Consider the following 27,828-nt stretch of genomic DNA (forward strand, 5'->3'; position numbering starts at 1 on the left):
TACTGTATCTAAAAAGAAAATATCACAGTTTGAATGTTTTCTTTACATTTTTTTAATATCAGTAACTTCCCCTATATGACCTCCCTCTCTCTTAACTCCTCTTCCCGTCTCCCTCTCCATCCTACTCTCTGTAAATGTATTCACTTTTCTAGTGTGTGTGAGTGTGTGTGTGTGTGTGTGTGTGTGTGTGTGTGTGTGTGTGTGTGTGTGTGTGTGTGTGTGTGTGTGTGTGTGTGTGTGTGTGTGTGTGTGTGTGTGTGTGTGTGTGTGTGTGTGTGTGTGTGTGTGTGTGTGTGTGTGTGTGTGTGTGTGTGTGTGTGTGTGTGTGTGTGTGTGTGTGTGTGTGTGTGTGTGTGTGTGTGTGTGTGTGTGTGTGTGTGTGTGTGTGTGTGTGTGTGTGTGTGTGTGTGTGAGTGTGTGTGTGTGTGAGCGTATTGGGGTTCTCAGTTGTGGCCCTTGAAGCAGTAGACTCCGTACAGCTTGTGTTTCTTGTCGGGGTAGCCGTTGAACCTCACGGCAGCTTCCGTTGGGCTGCAGCGCCTACGGGGGCGGGTGATGGGGTAACGGACGCTCCCGTCAGCCAACCAGCCGGCGTCACAGCGGTCGTAGCCCAATAGCTTCCAGGCGGCATACATCTGGCCCACCTTGGCAATCTGAGCTCCGTCCTTTTGACACGCAACCACAGCCTCGTCATATGTAAGCTTGGAGGGGTGGATCAGGTAGTAGAACCGCCCTAAGAGAGGGAGGGAGGGAGAGGGTTAGATACACTTGTACACACAACCCCCCTCCCCACACACAGACACACACACACAGACACACACACACAGACACACAGACACACACAGACACACACACACACACACACACACAGACACACACACAGACACACACACACAGACACACACACACACACACACACACACACACACACACACACACACACACACACACACACACACACACACACATACACACACACACACACACACACACACACACACACACACACACACACACAGACACAGACACACACACACACACACACACACACACAGACACACACACACACACACACACACACCTTTGTAGTTGGAGGTGAAACAGAACACGTCGTATCTGTTCTTCTCCTTGTCTCTGAGGCCGTAGTTGCGTACCCCGGGGACAGTGTTCTTGCCCCCACAGGGCTCCCTGGGGGTGGTGATGGGGTACTGGACGGATCCGTCACTCAGCCACCCAGCGTTGCACCAGTCTAAACCCCCACGCCACGCCTCGTACAGCTGGTCAAACGACGCCACGATGGAGTCCTGCTCGCGACACGCCCGCTCGGCATCAAAGAAGTTCAGGTTGTAACGACCCAGCCGAGGGAAGTAGGGGTAGACGATACCTGGGAGAGAGAGGGAGGAGAGACAGGACATCATAATATGTACTCATCTTAAACAGGTGGAAAACATCATACAAGTTGTAAAAAAAGATAAACCCCATTAGCTTATAGCATTTGCTCAAATCCTACAATTTCGAGTCCATTGTTATGTGTGTGGGTAGCTTTAGCTCCAGATTGATGGTGGCAGTGATAGTTGATCATTCTCATATATAATGGAGCTGGTCTAGCTGGGTGATGCATGGCGTTATACCCTGTTCCTTGGAGGTGAGCCAGGAATGGAAACCTAAATGATGAACTCCATTACTCGGGACCTGACGTGTGTGTGCCCCTGACAGTCCTCCTGGGTAGTCTCAGCTCGCGGTGCTATATATAGCCAGAACCCTGGGCCATTTAGACAAGGACAGGCTGCTACACAGTAAATAGACTTTACCAAAGGACGGTTCTCTCAAAAACTTTGTCAAACAGAGTCCATATTGAATACTAGCTGTTGTGTCGACAGACTGCGGTGAGGTCACGCACACTGTGAAATAGTGTGTTTGTGTGTGTTAAAGTGTGTGCTACCTTGCAGGTCCAGGGACACCACGCCTGTTCCGTCTTCCAACCCGTCGATGACCTCACACTTATATCTCCCATAATCCTCCAGTGTGAGTTCTGTGATGACCAACGACGCATCTGTGGGGGCCGAGTCCCGTAGGTAGACGCGCCCGTGGAAACGTCCGTAGCTCCGCTTGTGGAAACCCATGGCAACGAAGACATCCACCTGGAACAGGAAGAAGAAGAAGGATTTGTCAGCGATGGCATGAGTTAGTTCCGAGGTTGTTCCACGAAATGAGGGCCTTTTGCATCTCTTTGATATATTAAGTAGAAATTGTGCACCAATTTTGAATTGTAAAAGCCTGTCACATGAAATGAAGTTCCCCTTAATATAGAAACCATGGGGAGTTCAATAAATCAGATTTTCAATATGAATAATTCAGCATTTTGACATGTCCCTCCTTACACCCTGTGTGACTCCTAGAATAGATTTGAAACCACGTTCTTCAAAATGTCTCCCAAGTTTTCACCATAATCGTGAAGCCCTAGTTATTTTGTTGCTTTGACAAAGTCCATTTTGAAGATGATTATTTATTTAATGTGATTAGTCTACATTTGACATCTGTCCCTCATTTTAAGGTCAACCCTGTTACGTGAACTGAACTCTCGTTTTAATATGGTGAAAAGATTCCTTTTGGAATATTTTTGTTCTGAAGGTACATTGAACATCTAATAGTCAGATCGTAGTGTAAAAGCAGGTGAGCTGGGCATCTCTTTTTTGCCATTTTCTGTTTTTTGTTTGATTGGGACAAGCATAACACTTCAACCCTGTTACCTATTGATAGACGGGCTAGAAATGTTTTTGTTGTTGTTGTGAAGCTTCCATTCAATTGCACCTCCTTGTTGCACACAAAAAAACTTCCATTCGCCATCACAAGGGGATTTATGGCTGATTTAAAATGAAATCGTCAACCCTGTTACGGCCGACTCTGTTACGGTCGACCCTGTTACGGCCAACCCTGTTACGGCCAACTCTGTTACGGTCAACCCTGTTACGGTCAACCCTGTTACGGTCAACCCTGTTACGGTCAACCCTGTTACGGTCAACCCTGTTACGGTCAACCCTGCTACGGTCAACCCTGTTACGGTCAACCCTGTTACGGTCAACCCTGCTACGGTCAACCCTGTTACGGTCAACCCTGTTACGGTCAACCCTGTTACGGTCAACCCTGTTACGGTCAACTCTGTTACGGTCAACCCTGTTACGGTCAACCCTGTTACGGTCAACCCTGTTACGGTCAACTCTGTTACGGTCAACCCTGTTACGGTCAACCCTGCTACGGTCAACCCTGTTACGGTCAACCCTGTTACGGTCAACCCTGTTACGGTCAACCCTGTTACTTTATTTGGCACTTATGGGCACTTACTATAATAATGTTTTTTATTTAACCTATTGAGATGGAAAAATGAAGTGTTTTATGTAGTTGAACATTTGTGCTCTTTATGATAGAATGTAATAAGTTACACTCAAAATGCATCACATTGGTGGAATGACACTCCTATGGGTACTTTTTAGTTTTTAGTGAAAAAACAACAACTTTTCAATAGATTTATAGTAAAACAGATAGAGGAAGATAGGGTTTTATAATGTCATCATCAACCAATTAGTAGACATTAGAGATGCCTAATCATAATTGGTTAAAATCACATGATGCAAACGGATGACGTCATTAGAAACGTATCTTCCTCTATCTGTTTTACTACAAAACCTAGAAAAGCGCAATTTTCACATATGTTGATGTTGGAGTGGTGCTGAAGATGTAATAAGGAATCTCAAATATAAAATAGATTTTGATTTGTTTAACACTTTTTTGGTTACTACAGGATTCCATATGTGTTATTTCATAGTTTTGTCTTCACTACTATTCTACAATGTAGAAAATAGTAAAAAATAAACAAAAACTACTTGAGTGAGTAGGTGTGTCCAAACTTGACTGGTACTCTATATTTTGGGGGGCAATTCCATTTTCTGGCAGAAAAGACAGTAAAATCACCAGGAATTCAGCAAAAAATTGATTATTTTAGGAAATATGTTCACAAGTAAGCTGACCAGAATTTTTTTTTGCTTGTGTCTTAAAAAAAATATTTTTATTTTCAAATACAATCTCTTTTTGGGCGTAGCTGTGGTCAATTTGCAGTGTACAAATTATTAATATTATCTTCCGGAACTCCGACCATCAACCGACTAACATCAGCCTCTGGCTGAATCTAGTTGCCTACCCCTGTCCTAGTCTCTTTTATAATATAGGCTGTTGTAGAGCGGCAGGTAGCCTGGTGGTTAGAGCATTGGACTAGTAGCAGGAAGTTTGCAAGATGGAATCCCCGAGCTGACAAGGTAAAAATCTGTCGTTCTGCCCCTGAACAAGTCAGTTAACCCGTTGTTCCTAGGCTGTCGTTGAAAATAAGAATTTGTTCTTAAATGACTTGCCTAGTTAAATAAAGGTTAAAAAAATCAACATAGTGCACTATTTTTGACCAGACTGATCAAAATTAGTGTATTATATGGAAAAGTTATTTTGATTATAGTTTTATGACATTGGTTCAAGTGTAAACACACCTCTTTGAGGTAGTCTGAGGTCAGCTTAGTCCATTTGATCCTCAGTTTGGGGTTGGCCGGCAGTGACGCATCCCTGTGGAATTTACAGGGCAGGGTGGCATTACCCCCCCGCCTCGACACCATCTTGGACTGCTCCGTCACCACAGAGAGCTGAGGTCCATTCTCTGAAATAAAGGAATGGGTTAAACCATTAGTAATACAGGGGTGGTTCTCTCTTTGTACATTTCTCTATTTTTTCTCTCTCTCTCATACAGTATCTCTCTCTCTCTCTATTCTTAACTTCAACAACAACACTAACCCATTGTTTGGTTCTCTCTATCTTAACAAAAAATGGGCCGGTTTATTTTCTCTGAATGGTATTTAACCTGTTTGTTATCACGTTACACCATATGAAATCGATTAGCGATCTGGGCTTGGAAGCAGAGGCTTGCTCAATAGCTAAATAGTTCCCATCTCTTTTATCCCAAGTGAATTACAACATCCCTGTTGTTCAGCCCTGTCACAAAAACCATGTTGCTGTAATTTTCATTTTAAACAATATAGTTCTACATTGTAGTTTTTAAAATATATATTATGATGTAGCATGTTGTGTAATGCTGATTTAATGTAAGTGACCAGAGTATTAGGAGAACCCCTGTAGTCAAATATCAGGTTCCAAAAATCTGTCTGAGATAATAATGTGTTTATTATGATGTTTATAGATATAATAATAATATGAACTACTGCCAGTCAACCACACAGAATAACATTATGCTAAGAGTCCTACACCAGGTATAAAAACCACTCCAAACCAGGGAGATTATTAACGTCGAAATTGGACATGTCCTGAGGATGTCGGGAAATGCCTTCATAAACAGGCCACTAGGGGCAACAGTGAGCATTAGTACCATCAAGTAGGGTGTTGTGGATTAGGGTGGTGGATAGGTGACTTCTGGCTCAGAAGGTTGGGTGTTTGATCCCAGTTGTGGAAACTAGTTTTACATTTTTGTTTGAACCCTATCCCAAAGGTTAACCTTTCGGAATGGGTGCCTAAACGTAATGTTTTAACCCAATCCCAAACCTTAGCCTTTGCCGAACCATTCGCAATGAGTGCCTGAACTTAACCCTTAACTTCGAAATGTGACGTTTGGAGAAATGGAACGATACAGAGCAGCAGGATGAATGTTACATAGAAGAGCAACAAAAACACTTCGGAATTGTACGTTTGGAGGACGTGGACAGGCGTCTAATTTTGCAGTGAGACTGTGAGAGCTTGTTGCTCCTAACACCCCCACCCCCTTTAAACAGAATCTGGTTGCAGGGTTTTCTCTAATACAGCTTGACTGTGCATTTCATCACTACCTCATCTTGTGTTTGATGTTTATTTAATCCTCTCTTCCTGGTGTGGAGAAAATTGATAAGTCTAATATATCTGGAGGCACTATGTAATGTACACAATGGAGCGTCCTCAGTCAACCTGTTCAGTGGCAGTGTTGTTGGGTGCACAAGGTTTTACTGGTACAGTAAGGTTCTATAGTCTTACTGCTACAAGCTAAACTTCCATTTCAATCACCCACCAGAAGCAACTTTCACTTTTTCAAAAACAATGATTGGTTTCTACAGTACTTCAATATAATTGATCCAGCACATAATGGTTGAGGGGTCGGTTTAAAGACCAGACCCCTCTGCTGTGACCATCCTCTGTAATATGATCCTCAAATCAGAATTGTAGTGGCTAATACATTTTTTGTTAGGGCAAATCAAGTCTGACATTTTAAAGTGGAAATTGAGAACCTTAGAAAACTTTTAGAATCTTGAATACACTCACTTCTTAAACCTTGAATGCACTACTCTCAGCAATAAAACAGGGATCAAATTAAGATCCTACATCTGTACGTCCCTGTTAGGACCATACGAACCAATGGTGCACTGACTGACTGAGGGTACATTGATCCTATAGCAGTACTATACTGACTATAGGAGTGAGTTAGCACTTCCTCTCTCCAGCCAACTCAGTGAATCTGCCTCCTGAAACTACGATCGATGCTGAAGCTAATTTCTACACAAAAGTTCAACAGAACTGCTTACCACACACACAGTACAGTATACTGCTTTATCTGGTGAGCTGCACCCGACATACTACTGCTGGTACCACACTCTACCATAGCAATGTGTGGGGTAAAACCAACCTTTATATTGTCACTGCAGAAAGAGTACAGTAGCCAATACACATTCACTGCCCTTGCTTTCTAAACATGACACAAACAGGGACATATCTGACCTGCAATCTGCCTCTACAGCCCAAATAAAGAGAGATAGCAGATAGGCTATCAGACAGAGAAAACAAGACCCCACATAGCATATCATTCAACAGTTGCAGTGCGTGAGGACACACACACACACGCGCGCACGTGCACATGCATGCACGCACACACACACACGTGCACACGCACACACACACAAACAGAGATAAGATGATACTATGAAACCACAGGAGACATTCCAGGAGTGTGTCATAAACGAAACACAGCGACAGGTAAATGTACATTTTTTGCCACTCAGCACACACTCTTATCCAGAGTGACTTTCAATTAGAGGTGCTAGACTATCATAGACTATCATCACATACACCAACACACGCAGGCGTCTACCTTGTACATAGATGGTTCTGTAGTGCTCCAGTTCAGGGTATGCCGTGTCAAAGTTGTCGGCCAAGCTCAGAGAGACCAGGGCACAGATCAGCGCAGGAAGCATCTTCTGTCACTACACCCGGGGGTCTGCTCACTGCACAAAGAGAGAGGGGGAGGGGGGTCAGGAAATCCTTAACCCCCAGAAAAACACCTGCCTCCGTAAAGTGTGTGTGCCTGGTGTGTGTCGTCTGTGTGTGTGTGTTGTGTGTGTGCAAGTGCGTGTGTGTGACCTGAGAACATCCCTCTGTACAGAATATATATCTGCAGTGGAGCAGTCTGATTGCAATAGGAATGCAGCACTCTCTGTGTCCTTGTCACAGCAAGCACCCCCCCCACACACACACACACACACACACACACCAGAGATATATAGGGCAGTAGCAGAAAGATTTATAGCACGGCATGAGTAAGCGAAACGAGTTATTCTCACCGTCATCGCCGTCATCATGATAACCACAGAAAGTCATTATCCTCAATTGCCATCGTCAATGTCATTACCACTCATCACCTCAATCCTTATCGTTATCATCATTGGCATTATTCTCACTATTACACTCTTATCAATGTCATCATCGGCATCCCTCTATCACAATCATCATCAACATAACCTATTCCTGAAAACATGCATCTCACATAATCCCTCTCCATATCACTAATCCCAACCGCACAGTGCCAGAGTACCTGTTCCCTTAGAACACTGAAGAGCGAGTACACACAGAGTACTACACACACAGTGCATGTCCACAGAGCCGGAGTACCTGTTCCCGTAGAACACTGAAGAAGAAGAGCGAGTACACACAGAGTACTACACACACAGAGAGAGGATCATATCGCGTCCCAGGGAGCCAGCCGGAGGGGAAACTTTGCCAAACACACTTTTCTCACCAGCGCCCTCACACATTATCCATCTTCAGCCCTGTCCACACACACACACACATCCCAAAATGAGAATAGGAGGACTCACCATCTCAACGTACACACTCCTTCCCCTACTCCTTAAGAGTGTGTGTGAGCACAGCCATGCAAAAACTCACAGTGTGTGAGTGGTTTCTGTGTGAGCAGTGTGTGTGTGAGAGCGGTCTGTGGTGAGTGGTGTGGGGGTTCTCCGCAGTCACTCTGATTGATCCTCAATTATTTTTTTTCCCTTCATTCACTCCTCCATCCCCTAGTGCTGACGCACTGGCTGACACTGCCAGGTAGGGCTTCTGCAGTCAGCAGAACACTACTCTGCAGAGCACACACACACACACACACACACACACACACACACACACACACACACACACACACACACACACACACACACACACACACACACACACACACACACACACACACAGATACAGTATGCACTAACGCACGAACGCACACCACCCTCATCCCCCTCCCAGCCTGAAAATAGCAATTAAGCAGACCAGGATGTGGGGAGTGATAAGAGAGAGGAGAGAGAGAGAGAGAGAGACGGGGAGAGGTGATGAGATGTCCTTTCCTCAGGGAAGGAGAGAGAGAAACAGCGAGAGAATCTCCTCAACTGAGTTCTCCTCTGCAGGAGAGAGAAATGAAGTGTAAGTGTAACTTAGAGAGAGAGAGAGAGAAAGGGGGAGGAGAGGGAGTGGGAGAGAGAGAGAGAAAGGGGGAGGAGAGGGAGTGGGAGAGAGAGAGAAAGGGGGAGGAGAGGGAGTGGGAGAGAGAGAGAGAGAGAGAGCGAGAGAGAGAGAGAGAGAGAGAGAGAGAGAGAGAGAGAGAAAGGGGGGGAGAGGGAGGGAGGGAGAGAGAGAGAGAGAGAGAGAGAGAGAGAGAGAAAGGGGGAGGAGAGGGGAGGAGCGGGAGTGGGAGAGAGAGAGAGAGAGAAAGGGGGAGGAGAGGGAGTGGGAGAGAGAGAGAGAGAGAAAGGGGGAGGAGAGGGAGTGGGGAGAGAGAGAGAGAGAAAGGGGGAGGAGAGGGAGTGGGGAGATATAGAGAGAAAGGGGAGAGGGAGAGGGGAGAGAGAGAGAGAGAGAGAGAGAGAGAGAGAGAGAGAGAGAGAGAGAGAGAGAGAGAGAGAGAGAAAGGGGGAGGAGAGGGAGTGGGAGAGAGAGAGAGAGAGAAAGGGGGAGGAGAGGGAGTGGGAGAGAGAGAGAGGGGGGGAGGAGAGGGAGTGGGGAGAGAGAGAGAGAGAGAAAGGGGGAGGAGAGGGAGTGGGGCGATATAGAGAGAAAGGGGAGGAGAGGAAGTGGGAAGAGAGAGAGAGAGAGAGAGAGAGAGAGAGAGAGAAAGGGGAGGAGAGGGAGTGGGGAGATATAGAGAGAAAGGGGGAGGAGAGGGAGTGGGGAGAGAGAGAGAAAGGGGGAGGAGAGGGAGTGGGGAGATATAGAGAGAAAGGGGGAGAAGATGGAGTGGGGAGAGAGAGAAAGGGGGAGGAGAGGGAGTGGGGAGAGAGAGAGAGAGAGAAAGGGGAGGAGAGGGAGTGGGGAGATATAGAGAGAAAGGGGGAGGAGAGGGAGTGGGGAGAGAGAGAGAGAAAGGGGGAGGAGAGGGAGTGGGGAGATATAGAGAGAAAGGGGGAGGAGAGGGAGTGGGGAGATATAGAGAGAAAGGGAGAGGAGACGAAGTGGGGAGAGAGAGAGAGAAAGGGGGAGGAGAGGGAGTGGGGAGTGGGGAGAGAGCGAGAGAGAGAGAGAAAGGGAGAGAGGAGGGGAGTGGGAAGATATAGAGAGGGAGTGGGAGAGAGAGAGAGAAAGGGGAGGAGAGGGAGTGGGGAGATATAGAGAGGAGGTGGGGATAGAGAGAGAGAAAGGGGAGGAGAGGGAGTGGGGAGATATAGAGAGGGTTTGGGGAGAGAGAGAGAGAAAGGGGAGGAGAGGGAGTGGGGAGATATAGAGAGGGAGTGGGGAGAGAGAGAGAGAAAGGGGGAGAGGGAGTGGGGAGATATAGAGAGGGAGTGGGGAGAGAGAGAGAAAGGGAGGAGAGGGAGTGGGGAGATATAGAGGGGCAAAGAGAGAGAAAGAACAGCTCTGCAGCAGTATAAGGGATGCAGAGGTTTAGTATCAGTCAGACACGCCACATTGACCAGCCTTTAGCACGGCTACTGTAGATTAAACACACAGTCCTCAAAGAAGGGAACAGGTGTGTATGTGCATGCAATCGCTTGTGTTCCCAATCACAGCCTATAACCCTGGGAACTCAAACACTCACACATATACGCACACACACACACACACACGGCATGTGTGTTTGTCACAACACCTGATGTCACCGGTAAAGACATTCCATTGGCCCATCTGTGTGGAGTGTAAACAGGCAGGAGTGTTTTACGGGCCAGGTGTGTGTGTGTGTGGTATGGTTTGGTTTCACTATCCTTGTGGGGGCCAGAAGTCCTGGTTTGGTTTAGTTTTATGGTTAGGTTTAGGGGTTATGGAAAATCTGTATTTTCTTACGGGAATAAATGTTTTGGTCTCCACAAGGATAGTAAAACAAACTGTGTGTGTGTGTGTGTGTGGATGCTCATCAGCTGTGATGATGGAGCTGGGTTGTGAATTATCTTATGAAGAGTCTAAGTATCTCTGATGGAACTATTGACAACTAAGACCATGATGTTATGTTTGTTGAAGAAAGGACTGACGGGGAACAGATACAGCTGTAGTGGAATACGAGAAGGATGTGGGAGACAGGTCATCATTGTAAAGAAGAATTTGGTCTTAATTGACGTACCTGTATAGATAAAGGTGGAGCATATATATATATATATATATATATATACAGCATCAGTCAAAGGTTTGGAAACACCTACTGACTCAAGTTTTCTTTTTTTTTTACTATTTTCTATATTGTAGACTAATAGTGAATACATCAAAACTATTAAATAACACATATGGAATCAAATCAAATCAAATTTTATTTGTCACATACACATGGTTAGCAGATGTTAATGCGAGTGTAGCGAAATGCTTGTGCTTCTAGTTCCGACAATGCAGTAATAACGAACAAGTAATCTAACTAACAATTCCAAAAAACTACTGTCTTATACACAGTGTAGTTCTTCACGGCTGTATGTAATGAAACCTAAGATGACCTGGGGTACTAGTGTAAGAAATAACACGTAAAAAAACAAAAAACTGCATAGTTTCCTAGGAACGCGAAGCGAGGCGGCCATCTCTGTCGGCGCCGGAAGTCATGTAGTAACCAAAAAAGTGTTGAACATACCAAAATAGATTTTAGATTTTAGATTCTTCAAAGTAGCCACCCTTTGCCTTGATGACAGCTTTGCACACTCTTGGCATTGTCTCAACCAGCTTCACCTGGAATGCTTTTTCAACAGTCTTGAAGGAGTTCCCACATATGCTGACCACTTGTTGGCTGCTTTTAATTCCCTCTGCGGTCCAACACTGTTGACAAACAAAATTATAGTCCCACTAAGCGCAAACCAGATGGGATGGCGTATCACTGAATAATGCTGTGGTAGCCATGCTGGTTAAGTTTGCCTTGAATTCTAAATAAATCACAGACAGTGTCACCAGCAAAGCACCCCCACATCATCACACCTCCTCCTCCATGCTTCACGGTGGGAACCACACATTCAGAGATCATCTGTTCACCTACTCTGTGTCTCACAAAGACACAGTGGTTGGAACCAAAATTCTCAAATTTTGACTCATCAGACCAAAGGACAGATTTCCACGTGTCTAATGTCCATTGCTTGTGTTTCTTTCCCAAAGCAAGTCTTTTCTTATTATTAGTGTCCTTTAGTAGTGGTTTCTTTACAGCAATTTGACCATGAAGGCCTGATTCACACAGGCTCTTCTGAACAGTTGATGATAAGATGTCTCTATTACTTGAACTCTGTGAAGCATTTATTTAGGCTGAAAACTGAAGTGCAGTTAACTCTAAGGAACTTATCCTCTGCAGCAGAGGTAACTCTGGTTCTTCCTTTCCTGTAGCGGTCCTCATGAGAGCCAGTTTCATCATAGCGCTTAATGGTGTTTGCAACTGCACTTGAAGAAACGTTCAAAGTTCTTGACATTTTCCGTATTGACTGACCTTCATGTCTTCAAGTAATGATGGACTGTCATTTTCCTTTGCTTATTTGAGCTGTTCTTGCCATAATATTGACTTGGTATTTTACCAAATAGGGCTATCTTCTGTATACCACCCCTATTTTGACACAACACAACTGATTGGTTGAAACGCATTAAGAAGGAAAGAAAATCCACAAATGAACTTTTAACAAGGCACACCTGTTAATTGAAATGCATTCCCTTATGAAGCTGGTTGAGAGAATGCCAAGAGTGTGCAAAGCTGTCATCAAGGCAAAGGGTAGCTACTTTGAAGATTCTTAATATAAAATATATTTTGATTTGTTTCACACTTTTTTGGTTACTGCACGATTCCATATGTGTTATTTCATAGTTTTATAATTAAGTCAAATCAAATTTTATTCATCACATGTGCTGAATACTTACAAGCCAAGCCCTTAACCAACAATGCAGTTCAAGAAAGAGTTAAGAAAATATTTACCAAATAAACTAAAGTAAAAAAGAATACAAAGTAACACAGTAAAAAAACATTAACGAGGCTATATACAGGGGGTATTGTTACCGAGTCAATGTGCGGGGTTACAGGTTAGACAAGGTCATTTTTTCCATGTAAGTAGGGGTTAAATTAAACTATGCATAGATAATAAACAATGAGTAGCAGCAGTGTAAAAACAAATGGGGAGGAGGTGGGGTGTCAATGTAAATAGTCCGGGTGTCCATTTGATTAATTCTTCAGTAGCCTTATGGCTTGGGGGAAGAAGCTGTTTAGGATCCTTTTGGTCCGAGACTTGGTGCTCCGGTACCGATTGCCGTGCGGCATGACTTGGGTGACTGGAGTCAAACCATTTTTTGGGCTTTCCTCTGACACCTCCTAGTGTATAGGTCTTGGATGGCAGGAAGCTTTGCCCCAGTGATGTACTGGGCCGTACGAACTACCCTCTCTAGTGCCTTACGGTGAGATACAGAGCAGTTGCCATACCAGGTGTTGATGCAACCGGTCAGTATGCTCTCAATGGTGCAGCTGTAGAACTTTTTGAGCATCTGGGGACCCATAACAAATCTTTTCAGTCTCCAGAGGGGGAAAAGGTGTTGTCGTGCCCTCTCTACGTTTGTCTTGGTGTTTAGGGACCACAGTTTGTTTGTGATGTGGACACCAAGGAACTTGAAACTATCAACCTGCTCCACTACAGCGCTGTCGATGTTAATGGGGGCGTGCTCGGCACTCCTTTTCCTGTAGTCCATGATCAGCTCCTTTGTCTTGCTCACATTGAGAGAGAGGTTGTTGTCCTGGCACCACACTGCCAGTTCTCTGACCTCCTCCCCATAGGCTGTCTCATCGTTGTCGGTAATCAGGTCTACCACTGTTGTGTCATCACCAAACTTCATGATGGTGTTGGAGTCGTGTTCAGCCGCGCAGTCGTGGGTGAACAGGGAGTACAGGAGGGGACTAAGCATGCACCCCTGAGGGGCCCCGTGTTGTTGTCTACCCTTACCATGTGTTGATGTATACCCTTACCACCTGGGGGACGGCCCATCAGGAAGTCCAGGATCTAGTTGCAGAGGGGGGGTTCAGTACCAGGGTCTTTAGCTTAGTGATGAGCTTTGTGGGTCCTATGGTGTTGAACGCGGAGTTGTAGTCAGTGAACAGCATTCTCACATAGGTGTTCCTTTTGTCCAGGTGGGAAAGTGCAGTGTGGAGTGCGATTGCGATTGTGTCACCTGTGTTGGTGGGTAGTTGTTTTCTGTTTTGTGTTGTTTCACCTGACAGGACTGTTTCGTTTCTTACATTCTCGTTGTTGTTTTTGTTTCGTGTTCTGTTATATTAAAATATTAACAAGGACACTTACCACGCTGCGTGTTGGTCCGATCTTGACTACTCTTCCTCAGACGGAGAGGAGAACCGTTACACCTGTATTGACTCTTTGCCTGTTTGATGGTTAGTCTGGGGGCATTTTGATGTCTTCACTATTATTCTACAATGTAAAAAATAAAGAATAACCCTGGAATGAGTAGGCGTGTCCAAATTTTTGACTGGTGCTGTATATCTTTTCACATGTCTGTCAGTCTGTCCCTGGTCATCGATTCAACAACACAGGACAACTCCCAGTTGCTGATCATGTTCAGTTACAACATCAAGCAAGTGATTGGAGCTACAGGCAACACACTGTGATTACAGTCCAGAGTAAATACAGAGAGAGAACAAGACAGAAAGAGAGAGAGATTTTACTTGGAGTGTATGTATCAACAGTTAGACAAACGATCGGGATACAATATCAAAGAACAGCTGATGGTGAGACAGAGAGCAAGAGCAAGACAGAGACATACACGCACATACACACACAAACGCACACTTAAGGTGCTCATTGCCAAGATCAAATATAAAGTATACAGATGATGTCACAGTAATCTAAGTGCTGGGTGGGTTCTTACTTAAACACTCAAATCAGGCTGTCACACACACACACACACACACACACACACACACACACACACACACACACACTGGCTGTCTGGCTAAGACATTGCAATCAGGCTATCACAGTGAAAACCAGCTGGCGCCCTCACTTTATATTTCCATTCCTAATTTGGGAACACAGTTCTGGGAACATGTCTATTAACCTCTACATGACAATCACACACAGACTAATGGTTAATGCAACAGAGAATGGGGTTTACACTGTCATCTCTACGAGAACTTAGCATTTAAAGGGATAGTTCACCCAATGACCAAATGACTGGTGTGTTCCCTTGCCTGAAAGTAGCTGTGCCAAGGAAGACCGCAAATCCACACTCTGGGCACAAATCACCTCAAAGTAACTACCCCTTTAAAGCGCTGACCCCTTTCCCATATTGATGAATGAACGTGTGCTCTTTCACAAGGCACTCAGGATACTGGAGATGACTAAATCTTTTGGGTTAACTTTTGGACACATACACACACTTAGGGAGCATCGGTGGAGGATTGCACAAACACCTTCCAGCACAGACTGAAAACAAACTGAGTGGGGGCTCCAAGACCAATATGTCCAAGAAACACTGTGAGGTCTCCCACCTCCAATCCAATCCTCTTCCACCCCATGGGCCCCTGGTTTTGGCCCTCTCCAGCCTCCATCCCCCCTTTGGCCCCTGGGTCCATGCTCTGGCTTTGTGTCTGGCAACCCACATCACCAGCAATAATATGATTTGGGGAGTCATTGTTTCCGTCCTTTCTGTTTTTCACTGAGTGGATTAGAATGAAAAGACAATAATATAATTCCCTTGATAAACGATTGTTGAATGTCTTATCTCGTAAACCTGTGCCATTCACCTGGATGTCGCTTACAATAGGAGATATTCCAAAAGATGCATTATTCTGAAGTGAAGATTTTATCCCACTAGGTACAGCTTTTATAACAGTGTCAGTGCCTTGCTTGAAACCTCAAAGTTGTGTCTTTCCATAAATTCTCTCCTGGTAAATAGATTCCTACCGTAATAGCGACCCATTAGTCCATAAAAAACATTTATGAGGTGAAAAGTTGTGTTAAAACAGCAAACCCCAGCACATTAAAGCCTGCTTGTGAAAAGCCGCCAATTTCACAGGAGGTTTGCCCACAATATACGGACGTGGTAGTAAAAGAAATGAAGCCCTCCAGACTTCTGAAAAACAGAATGAGGTATAATATTCCCGGGAACTATGAGGATTGATTTATGTACCTTTTAACCCAGTTGAATTTTGATATCTGATTGAAGAGAGTGAAGTCTAAGACATTTAGACCGCCATCACGGACCCTGTTGGTCTAGGAAGTCTATTCCCTCTGCGATATTTTATTGGGCTTCATCGTTTGATGTAAACTGGCGCCGTGCTTGGCTCACTCCACACAAATGTATGGTGACCAATAAAGTAAAGGAGATCTCCTTGAAGATTATCCATATATTCTATCCGTGTAATGGCTTGATTTCTAAATATATACCTGATGTTACCAGTGAATGCAGTTTTTGTGAACTAGAAACGGAATCTATTGAACACTTATTCTGTCATTGTTTACAAAGTGAGGAGTTCTGGACTGATCTTGGCAACAAAATGCATACAATATCTAAGTTTGATATATTATTTTACCACACTGATTCCACAATTGAACGTGAGTATGTCATAAATCTCTTTATTTTATTAGGAAAAATGTTCATACACAAATCTAAATTTATGAAGAAAAATACCCTTTTCTTATTTTTAAAAATCGGATTTGGAAAACTATTTAGAGTCATTAAAACGTATACGAAAACAAAATGTCAAAAAATGTCTGTATTTGAATTGATATCATGTGGATTTGCATTATAATTTTTGTTTCTTCTCTTATTTCTTTGTGGAATCCTTGTCCCTGCAAGAGCTAACACATATCAGGCTCTCTCCGGGGAACTGGACAACACAACCACTCCCAGTGTTTGTGTGTATGCGTGCCTGCATGTTTTCATACGTGGCCTCGGCCACTGAAAGGGGCACAAAATGTCTGCTTGGCGGTGAGTAACCAGATAGCCAGTCGGTGACATAACATTATGACTGGGCACCGACTGACGGATTGTCCTCCATTACTGGTAATTTATGACCGTCATCAAAATGTCACTGAGTCCACTTTCAGAGCTGCTTACAACCTTGGCTACATTCTATAGGTTGGAGGAGAAAAGAGGGTGACCAGGACATACCCAGTGACCAGTGACTAGTGCCGGCCTTATTTACGACCAAACACACGTACCAGAGAGGACAATTAACCCTCACAAATCCTTTCCCTAGGCCAAGCATAAAACAGGCCTCTCTGGCTAGAGTTAAACACTCTGTGGAATCTTCCCCAGCGCACATACTCCTTGGCAGTCTGCCCGAGCAGCACCAAGACTAAACCAGGACTGCAGAATGACAGGCACGTCCCAACAGTAACCAGCTATAGTGACATTCTGATGGACTGTGACTGTGAGACGACTGGGATCCTGCAGTTCATCACTGAGCTGATTTTTTTGATGAGTCATCATGCCTCTGTGAGGAGTGACGGACACACACACACACACACACACACACACACACACACACACACACACACACACACACACACACACACACACACACACACACACACACACACACACACACACACACACACACACACACATACGCGCGCACACACACACACACACACACACACACACACACACACACACACACACACACAAAAATATGTCTACACATGGTATTAAAATGTGTCTCACAGGCATTCACGGTGTCTGCATTGGGACCGGATTCCCTGCATGGAAATTATTTGACAGCTAATCTTTCAAAATAATACCTATTATGTATTTATTTTAAGCTCTTCCTAGAGCTGTCCACCTGGCCAAACTGAGCAATCGAGGGAGAATGGCCTTGGTCAGGGAAGTAACCAAGAACCCGATGGTCACTCTGACAGAGCTCCAGAGTTCCTCTGTGGAGATGAGAGAACCTTCCCCATGGCACTATCCCTACGGTGAAGCATGGTGGTGGCAGCATCATGCTGTGGGAATGTTTTTCAGTGGCAGGGACTGGGAGACTAGTTAGGATCGAGACAAAGATGAATGGAGCAAAGTACAGAGAGATCCTTGATGAAAACCTGCTACAGAGCACTCAGGACCTCAGACTTGGGCGAAGGTTCACCTTCCAGCAGGACAACGACCCTAAGCACACAGTCAAGATAATGCAGGAGTGGCCTTGGGACAAGTCTTTGAATGTCCTTGAGTGGCCCAGTCAGAGCCCAGACCTGAACCGAATCGAACATCTCTGGAGAAACATGAAAATAGCTGTGCAGCGATGCTCCCAATCCAACCTGACAGAGCTTGAGAGGATCTGCAGAGAAGAATGGGAGAAACTCAAAAAAATACAGGTGTGTCAAGCTTGTAGCGTCATACCCAGGAAGACTCAATACTGTATGTGTGTAGATTGATGAGGGGAAAAAACTATTTGATCAAATTTAGAATTAGGCTGTAACGAAAGATCAAGGGGTCTGAATACTTTCCGAAGGCACTGTATATAAATATATAGGGCATAGGTATACAGTGCCATCAGAAAGTTGTAATACCCCTCGACTTATTCCACATTTTCTTCTTACAGCCTGAATTCAAAACATATTAAATTCACCCCTCTACACACAATATTCCATAATGACAAAGAGAACACGTTTTTAGAAATGTTTGCAAATTAAATACAAAAATATATAATTTACACAAGTATTCACACCCCTGAGTACATGTTAGAATCACCTTTGGTAGCGATTACAGCTGTGAGTCTTTCTGGATTAGTCTCTAAGAGCTTTGCACACGTGGATTGTACAATATTTGCACATTATTCTTTTTTAAATTCTTCAAGCTCGTTCAAGTTGGTTGTTGATCATTGCTAGACAGCCATTTTCAAGTCTTGCCGTAGATTTTCAAGCCAATTGAAATCAAACTATAACTAGGCGACTCGGGAACATTAAATGTAGTCTTGGTAAGCAACTCCAGTGTATAATTGTACATGTTTGTTTGAGGTTATTGTCCTGCTGAAAGGTGAATTTGTCTCCCAGTGTCTGTTGGAAAGCAGATTGAAGCATGTTTCCTTCAAGGATTTTGCCTGTGCTTATCACTATTCCATCTCTTTTAAAAGTAAAAAACTATTAAACAAGCATACCCATAACATAATGCAACCACCACCACGCTAGAAAATACGAAGAGTGGTACTCAGTGATGTGTTGGATTTGCCCAAAACATAACGCTCTGCATTCAGGACATAAAGTTAATTTCTTTGCCACATTTTTACTTGCAAACAGGATGCATATTTTTATTCTGTACAGGCTCCCTTCTTTTCCCTCTGTCAATTAGGTTAGTATTGTGGAGTAACTACAATGTTGTTGATCCATCCTCAATTTTCTATCACAGTCATTCAATTCTGTAACTGTTTTAAAGTCACCATTGGCCTCATGGTGAAATCCCTGAGTGGTTTCCATCCTCTCTGGCAAATTAATTAGAAAGGACACCCGTATCTTTGTAGTTAGAGGGTGCATTGGTACACCTTCCAAAGTCTAATTAATAATTCACCATACTCAAAGGGATATTCAATGTCTGCTTTTTATATTTTAACCCATCTACCAATAGCTGCCCTTTGCAAGGCATTTGAAACCCCCCATGGTCTTTGTGGTTGAATCTGTGTTTTAAATTCACTGCATGACTGAGGGACCTTACAGATAATTGTATGTAAGATGAGGTAGTCTACAGAGATGAGGTAGTCATAACAAAAATCATGTTAAACACTATTATTGCATATAGAGTGAGTCCATGCAACTTACATTTGAAGTCGGAAGTTTACATACACTTAGGTTGGAGTCATTAAAACTTGTTTTTCAACCACTCCACAAACGTCTTGTTAACAAACTATAGTTTTGGCAAGTCGGTTAGGACCTCTACTTTGTGCATGACACAAGAAATATTTCCAACAATTGTTTACAGACAGATTATTTCAAATATAATTCACAGTATCACAATTCCAGTGGGTCAGAAGTTTACATACACTAAGTTGACTGTGCCTTTAAACAGCTTGGAAAATCCCAGAAAATTATGTCATGGCTTTGGAAGCTTCTGGTAGGCTAATTTTTTAAATGTATTTTACTAGGCAAGATCAGTTAAGAACAAATTCTTATTTTCAATGACGGCCTAGGAACAGTGGGTTAACTGCCTGTTCAGGGGCAGATTTGTACCTTGTCAGCTCGGGGGTTTGAACTTGCAACCTTCCGGTTACTAGTCCAACGCTCTAACGCTCTAACCACTAGGCTACCCTGCCACCAATTGACATCATTTGAGACAATTGGCGGTGTACCTGTGGATGTATTTCAAGGCCTACCTTCAAACTCAGTGCCTCTTTGCTTGACATCATGGGAAAATGAAAAGAAATCAGCCAAGACCTCAGAAACCAAATTGTAGACCCCCAGAAGTCTGGTTTATCCTTGGGATCAATTTCCAAACACCTGAAGGTACCACGTTCATCTGTACAAACAATAGTACGCAAGTATAAACACCATGGGACCACGCAGCCGTCATACCACTCAGGAAAGAGACGTGTTCTGTCTCCTAGAGATGAACGTACTTTGGTGCGAAAAGTGCAAATCAATACCAGAACAGCAAAGGACCTTGTGAAGATGCTGGAGGAAACAGGTACAAAAGTATCTATATCCACAGTAAAAACGACTCCTATATGGACATAACCTGAAAGGCCTCTCAGCAAGGAAGAAGCCACTGCTGCAAAACCGTCATAAAAAGCCAGACTACGGTTTACAACTGCACATGGGGACAAAGATCGTACTTTTTGGAGAAATGTCCTCTGGTCTGATGAAACAATAATAGAACTGTTTGTCCATAATGACCATCGTTATGTTTGGAGGAAAAAGGAGAGGCTTGCAAGCCGAAGAACACCATCCCAACCGTGAAGCACGGGGGTGGCAGCATCATGTTGTGGGGGTGCTTTGCTGCAGGGGGGACTGGTGCACTTCACAATATAGATGGACTTACTTTGGGAAGCTTGTGGAAGGCTACCCGAAACGTTTGACCCAAGTTAAACAATTTAAAGGCAACGCTACCAAATACTAATTGAGTGTATGTAAACTTTTGACCCACTGGGAATGCGAATGAAGAAATACTATTATTCTGACCTTTCACATTCTAAAAATAAAGTGGTGATCCTAGCTGACCTAAGACAGGGAATTTGTACAAGGATTAAATGTCAGGAATTGTGAAAAACTGAATTTAAATGTATTTGTATGTGAACTTCCGACTTCAACTGTATTATGCAACTTTTGAAGCACATTTCTACTCCTTAAGTTATTTAGGCTTGCCGTAACAAAGGTGTTGCATTCTTATTGACTGAAGACATTTCAGCTTTCCATTTTCATTCCATTTTTTTGTTGAAAAAAATTAATTCCACTTCGACATTATGGGGTATTGTGTATAGGCCTGTGACAAAAAAAATCTCAATGTAATTAATTTTAAATTCAGGCTATAACATAACAAAATGTGGGAAAAGTCAAGGGGTGTGAACACTTTCTGAAGGCTCTGTATATAGTGCTTGTTGTTGTTGTTTTTGTTGGTATATTGATCCGCGGGCATTCAAAAGTGGGGCCAGTTGCCCATGCCGGATCTTGAGAAAAAATATTATTGGTTATTATATTTCTGCAACAATTAAGTCAGACTATGCACATTTATACACACACTTACAGCTCGTCTTTCTGATTTAGGAGAAGGTATTGGACAAAAGGTTTAAAAAAAATGTGTTGGGGGGGGTTAGGCTCTGGACTGTCTTCAGACACTTGGCTGGTGAGGGAGACTACTCTGCAGGCCATCTGAGAGAGTAGGAGGTGAGGACATGTTTCAGGAGGACACGGTTTAGTGGGTAGAGGGTTAGGGAGACATGAGTTGCACTCTGGATAGTGTCACTGTCTTGCCTGAGGTCAGCTGACTAAGCAAGCCAATCTATGGGCTTCAGATTAGATTGCAGCCTACATACAGTAAACCCTGTGGTTTGGTAGGCATTCTGAGGGGCTAGACACATCTACTACAGGCAACCCAATTGTTTATAGACACTGATATGTGTGTCTGTGCAATACTACAAATGTCTTGAACTCCCACTACTTATATGTGGGCAGATATCGTAGACATGGTATTGCCAGATATGTTAGTTCACTTCATTACTTAATAAGGTAACTCTATTTCCTATAAGCATGGCTTGGAACACTAGAAATGCTGTCCCTCCCTTCATTCATCCATTATCTGACCTAAAGAGTGGACTACTATTCACTCTGTAGCCCAAGACCAGACCTTGTGTTTGTAGTCCTTGGGCATTAGTCTAAACTACACTGCACACACACCCAGTGGCCAGGCACCCCCCACCTCAAAGAGCCTCTATGTGACTCTCATAGCATGCGTCTCTTGGGTTAGAGAATGAATAAACTCAGGTTTATGTTAGAGAGTGAACATAGTCAGGTTTATGTTAGAGAGTGAACATAGTCAGGTTTATGTTCTAGAGTGAACATAGTCAGGTTTATGTTCTAGAGTGAACATAGTCAGGTTTATGTTCTAGAGTGAACATAGTCAGGTTTATGTTAGAGAGTGAACATAGTCAGGTTTATGTTAGAGAGTGAACATAGTCAGGTTTATGTTAGAGAGTAAACATAGTCAGGCTTATGTTAGAGAGTGAACATAGTCAGGTTTATGTTCTAGAGTGAACATAGTCAGGTTTATGTTCTAGAGTGAACATAGTCAGGTTTATGCTAGAGAGTAAACATAGTCAGGTTTATGCTAGAGAGTAAACATAGTCAGGATTGCGTGTGATAAGAGAATGATTTAGCAAGGGGACGAGGTTATGTTTGAGGTTGGATGTAAGATAATGAACAAGGTCTCTTCCACCAGCGGGTTCTCTCTCTGTCAGCTTTATATATGCTTGCAATTAGCCTGGGGACAAGGTTAAGTTCATATGTGTAGGAAAATGAACATACTGTAATTTCAGGTTCATGTGTGTAGGAAAATGAACATACTGTATTTTCAGGTTCATGTGTGTAGGAAAATGAACATACTGTATTTTCAGGTTCATGTGTGTAGGACAATGAACATACTGTCATTTCAGGTTCATGTGTGTAGGAAAATGAACATACTGTATGTTCAGGTTCATGTGTATAGGACAATGAACATACTGTAATTTCAGGTTCATGTGTGTAGGACAATGAACATACTGTATTTTCAGGTTCATGTGTGTAGGACAATGAACATACTGTATTTTCAGGTTCATGTGTGTAGGACAATGAACATACTGTAATTTCAGGTTCATGTGTGTAGGACAATGAACATACTGTATTTTCAGGTTCATGTGTGTAGGACAATGAACATACTGTATTTTCAGGTTCATGTGTGTAGGACAATGAACATACTGTAATTTCAGGTTCATGTGTGTAGGACAATGAACATACTGTAATTTCAGGTTCATGTGTGTAGGACAATGAACATACTGTATTTTCAGGTTCATGTGTGTAGGACAATGAACATACTGTATTTTCAGGTTCATGTGTGTAGGACAATGAACATACTGTAATTTCAGGTTCATGTGTGTAGGACAATGAACATACTGTAATTTCAGGTTCATGTGTGTAGGACAATGAACATACTGTAATTTCAGGTTCATGTGTGTAGGACAATGAACATACTGTATTTTCAGGTTCATGTGTGTAGGAAAATGAACATACTGTAATTTCAGGTTCATGTGTGTCCGGACTCGTTATGAACGTTATGATGTAACATCCTGTAGATGTTTCACCAGTTCTGGAGAGCTGGTGAGAAACCTTCTATGACTAATAGATTAACAATGAAAATGCTGGAAAAATGAACAGTACGCAGCTCAAACAGAACACAGACTCTGTTACTGGTGGGTTAGGCCTGGGTGGCTTATTTAGTCTTGGGTGGGGTATTTATGCATTTAGTCTTGGGTGGGGTATTTATGCATTTAGTCCTGGGTGGGGTATTTGTTTGAATGCAGGGCTGGATACTTAAATGCCCATTGCAGCTATTTTTATATCAATATCAAATCCTTTCTGGGTAACAGAACCTTACTGTAATAGATTTCCATTAAAATTGTCCCCCAAAAAATAGCCTTCAGGAAAAAACTATTTCTCAAGAAATAATTTTGCTAGGACTGTCTGGCAGTGGTCTGAGTGGGGAGGGGAAAATGGAAAACTAGCTGTTATTGGCAGAGAGGTATGGAATTCTCTTTCTTATTGGTCTATTTGCAAACGTCACCAGGCAGGCCAAAACTCTATCCCACCACAACAGGCTGTAATTTCAGGTGGTCTTTCCAAACAGCTCTTACACCAAAAGGGCATTATCATAATTTTCACAATTCCACAGATTATTCCAACCTTATAGTGTGGAAATATAAAACACAGGGAAATCACATTTTTGAGTACACTGAGCCTTTAAATATGCAGCATCACAAGCAGAGCAGTCAGAAGCTTGTTGCATAATGAATATATTTTCCCCCACGGTGAGAGTGGTGGGTTCAAACAGGTCCACACACACACACACACACACACACACACACACACACACACACTAATTAGTGCCTCGGCAGATTTTTACGCCACTCTCACATCCCCGTGGATCCTACAAAGTGTCTTCAGTATAGAACATCACGGGTCTGTGATTACTTGACTGGGTATCGTCGATGCTGGCAACAGTAGAGACCAATAAAGACGAACACTTTCACCTCTGATGCAACAGTCATCTCTAAGGGCAGCTGTGGACACCAGAGACACTGGACCAAGGACAGAGCTTCAAAAACCTCAAATTCACTCACCATTTCACTTCCCTACTTAGGCACATTGCTCCTCGGGGAGCAAGAGGCCATCAACCACTCCTCTCCATCTCTCTCTGTGTCACATTTACTCTCAGCAGTCCTGACCCCAACTCTGACCTCCACCCTCCTCCTTCCAGTCATATACTCACCCCCATCCTTAAAACCTCACTCGTATCCTCCTCACCTCACCACTGTCCTGCTCACCTTACCCCGTACCCCTGCCTACACCCATCATTCCAACACTCACCCCATCCTTGACCCTCACCCCTGTCCTCCTCACCGTCATCCATCTATCATAACCTCAAACAGACACGTTAATGTAGTTCACTCCACCACCACACTTAAAGGAGCCCCATCCAAGAAGTTTGGCCTCCCTTGCAAGGCACTTCTGAAGTAGGAGGACGGGGGTCAGTCTGCATACCCCCCCCCCTAGTCTACCCCCCCATGGGGACACTGCCAGGAAGAGGGTCAGAGGGGATAGTTCAAGGTTCAACGTGGCTCACTACAGAATGGGAACAGGATAGGGCTTAATTCTCTAAGACACATTCTGACTACTCACTAATGGAGTGTTAGTGTGTGTCCCACTGTCCACCATCATTAAACTCTAACAGAGATTACCATCTGGTTTGAATCGCTTTATTCCACCAGAGGGCGTTGTTAAAATACAATATCTATAACAGATTCATAGACTGGAATCACACTGTCAATCAAAAGATTGACTGAAGTTGAACTGAAGATGTTATGTGATGCCAGAGATGCCTGATTGTTGATAACAAAACATTTACATTGGACTTCTCTTACTTTTAATGAATGGATGTCACCCACCATGTGGGTGTAATGTTATCCCCTGAGGGTTCAGATGAAGTCATTAAATAAAGTATCTACTAAATAATGCATATTTTGAAGTGGATCAGTGGGACAGTTGTCTACTTTTATAGCACTGCTGAGAAACACATGTTGAAGCTTGACAACAAAAGGTCTTTGATTACTGTTTTTGATTGTCCACCAAGGAAATGTTGGAAAAGTTGTCCTTCCACCAGCTGTTGCTAAAATAAATCCTGGGGAACACACACACACTCGCACGCACGAATGCATGCGCACACACACACACACACACACACACACACACACACACACACACACACACACACACACACACACACACACACACACACACACACACACACACACACACACACACACACACACACACACACACACACACACACACACACACACACACACACACACACACACACACACACACACCACACACACACAGACACACACACACACACACACACACACACACACACACACACACACACACACACACACACACACACACACACACACACACACACACACACACACACACACACACACACACACACACACACACCACACACACATCCTGCATCGGTACGGTAGATTGTAAATTCCCTCCCTCCTTCAACACAAGAGAATCCTCTATTCACAAGGTAAATAGAGAGACGCATTATTAATTGATACCATCACACACACACACACACACACACACACACACACACACACACACACACAGGGCCCACTTTAACGACATGGAGGAAACAGCTGGTTAGACAAACATTGGAGCAGAGAGTGTGTGTGTGTGTGTGTGTAATGGTATCAATTAATAATGTCGTTAAAGTGGGCCCTGTGTGTGTGTGTGTGTGTGTGTGTGTGTGTGTGTGTGTGTGTGTGTGTGTGTGTGTGTGTGTGTGTGTGTGTGTGTGTGTGTGTGTGTGTGTAGTGGCTGGGGAGCCCAGTGAATTAGGGGAGCGAGCATCAGGGCGATGTTTGTTTGTGTGTGTGTGTGTATGTGCGTGTGTGCGTAGCTGTTAGCCCAACAGTCTCTCTCTCTGTGTGCGTTTCTCTGATGTGAGACTGAGTGGCTCCACTCTGCCCAGGGTCTCTGTGGCCCCCCATCTGACACACACACACACACACACACACAAACACACACACACACACACACACACACAGCTCTGTGGCCCCCACTGTCCCCTGCTGAAAAGGATGCCTGTCGACTCTCTGTAGTGACAGAATGTTCTTTTTGGGGAAGTAGGCTCCGGACACACACACACACACAAATTGCCCTGACGCTCGCTCGCTTCCCTATTTCACTGAACTCCCCAGCCACTCTGCTGGTTGACCACAAATATAATAAGCTGTTCAAGTAGGATCAACCAGCCCCACAGATAGACAGTCATTGAGCAACTTCATATGGAAAACAGAAAAATGTATTCAGTCACAAAACTTTCAAAACCACACAACAATCAGATATCCACTCATACTTGCATGAGACGCTGGTTGTTGTTTTGATAGTCCTGTCTCATTCCATCTCACTAACATGCATCATAGGGATTGTTGCCAAAATGCAGGAAGCTATATTTCTTTAATAATTCTAATAAACATCCCTTAACTATTCCATCCACGCATTTAATTGGTCAACAACCATCCTTCCCACCGCCACCTTCCATTCCTCCCAGCCTTAGAGAGAGATATGGGGAGAGAACCGCACTCAGAGACGTACGTCAACACTTGTACACCACGCATATGTGTGAACTAACCATACACGTACTGTCACTCTAAGATCAATGGAATGACAATAACTAGAAATAACTGTATTTCTGTGTCATTTCAATCAACCTCAATAAATCAATGTTAGAAAGTGAGCCTGGGTATTTTCTAATCCAAGTGGAAGTAACTATTTTCCCCTTTTCAGTCTTTATGGTATATAAAAACACCTATTCAAAAAGTGCAGTTTGTTACAGTTGTTCTTCTGACTTATAAGAAATATGTACACGCTACCAGCACTAAAATGCTACCAAATATTCCATAATAATAGCCTATGTTATAACACTAAATGTTACACTTCGAAACAGTAGAGAAAAATAAGTATAATAAGACGTAGCTGTTACCGTATAACTTTTCCAGCTGTGCGACGAGGTGATTTTGACACCGTCCAGTTGCGAATGATTGCACCTCGCAGCGACCTGGGAGGAACCACGTCACTAGCTAAGCAACAAGAAATGAACACATGAAGCAGAAAAAAAATCTCGAAGTTGCTTCTTCTTATTGCTGCTAGTCAAACAAGCGTCTCCTGTGAGAGCAGCGGGCTATTTCAGGTGTGGCTGTGTGGCGTTCTTCCTTGGCTCTACCTAATAGCCGCCCTGTAGCCTTGCACGTCCGGTTTCTGGACCACTCCGAGCAGCAGAGGCGAATGTTCCCAGTTCCAC

General features: G+C 43.7%; 1 protein-coding gene across 2 annotated transcripts; it reads right to left on the reverse strand.

The window, feature by feature from the left end:
- Positions 1-359: 359 nt before the first annotated feature.
- hapln1b (hyaluronan and proteoglycan link protein 1b) lies at positions 360-27,828 on the reverse strand. Of its 2 annotated transcripts, none has more exons than XM_042311526.1 (6): positions 27,511-27,828; positions 7,163-7,295; positions 4,533-4,696; positions 1,943-2,141; positions 1,082-1,384; positions 360-733 (listed from the first exon to the last, which is right to left on the reverse strand). In XM_042311526.1, the coding sequence occupies exons 2-6, from the start codon at positions 7,263-7,265 to the stop codon at positions 444-446; spliced, it is 1,059 nt and encodes a 352-aa protein (XP_042167460.1). In that variant the 5' UTR covers positions 7,266-7,295; positions 27,511-27,828; the 3' UTR covers positions 360-443. The 2 variants fall into 2 exon arrangements, with proteins under 2 accessions (XP_042167460.1, XP_042167461.1); XM_042311527.1 differs by lacking the exon at positions 27,511-27,828 and adding an exon at positions 8,166-8,310.

The sequence above is a fragment of the Oncorhynchus tshawytscha genome, linkage group LG33, assembly GCF_018296145.1.
Source record: "Oncorhynchus tshawytscha isolate Ot180627B linkage group LG33, Otsh_v2.0, whole genome shotgun sequence".
Taxonomy (NCBI): Eukaryota; Metazoa; Chordata; class Actinopteri; order Salmoniformes; family Salmonidae; genus Oncorhynchus; species Oncorhynchus tshawytscha.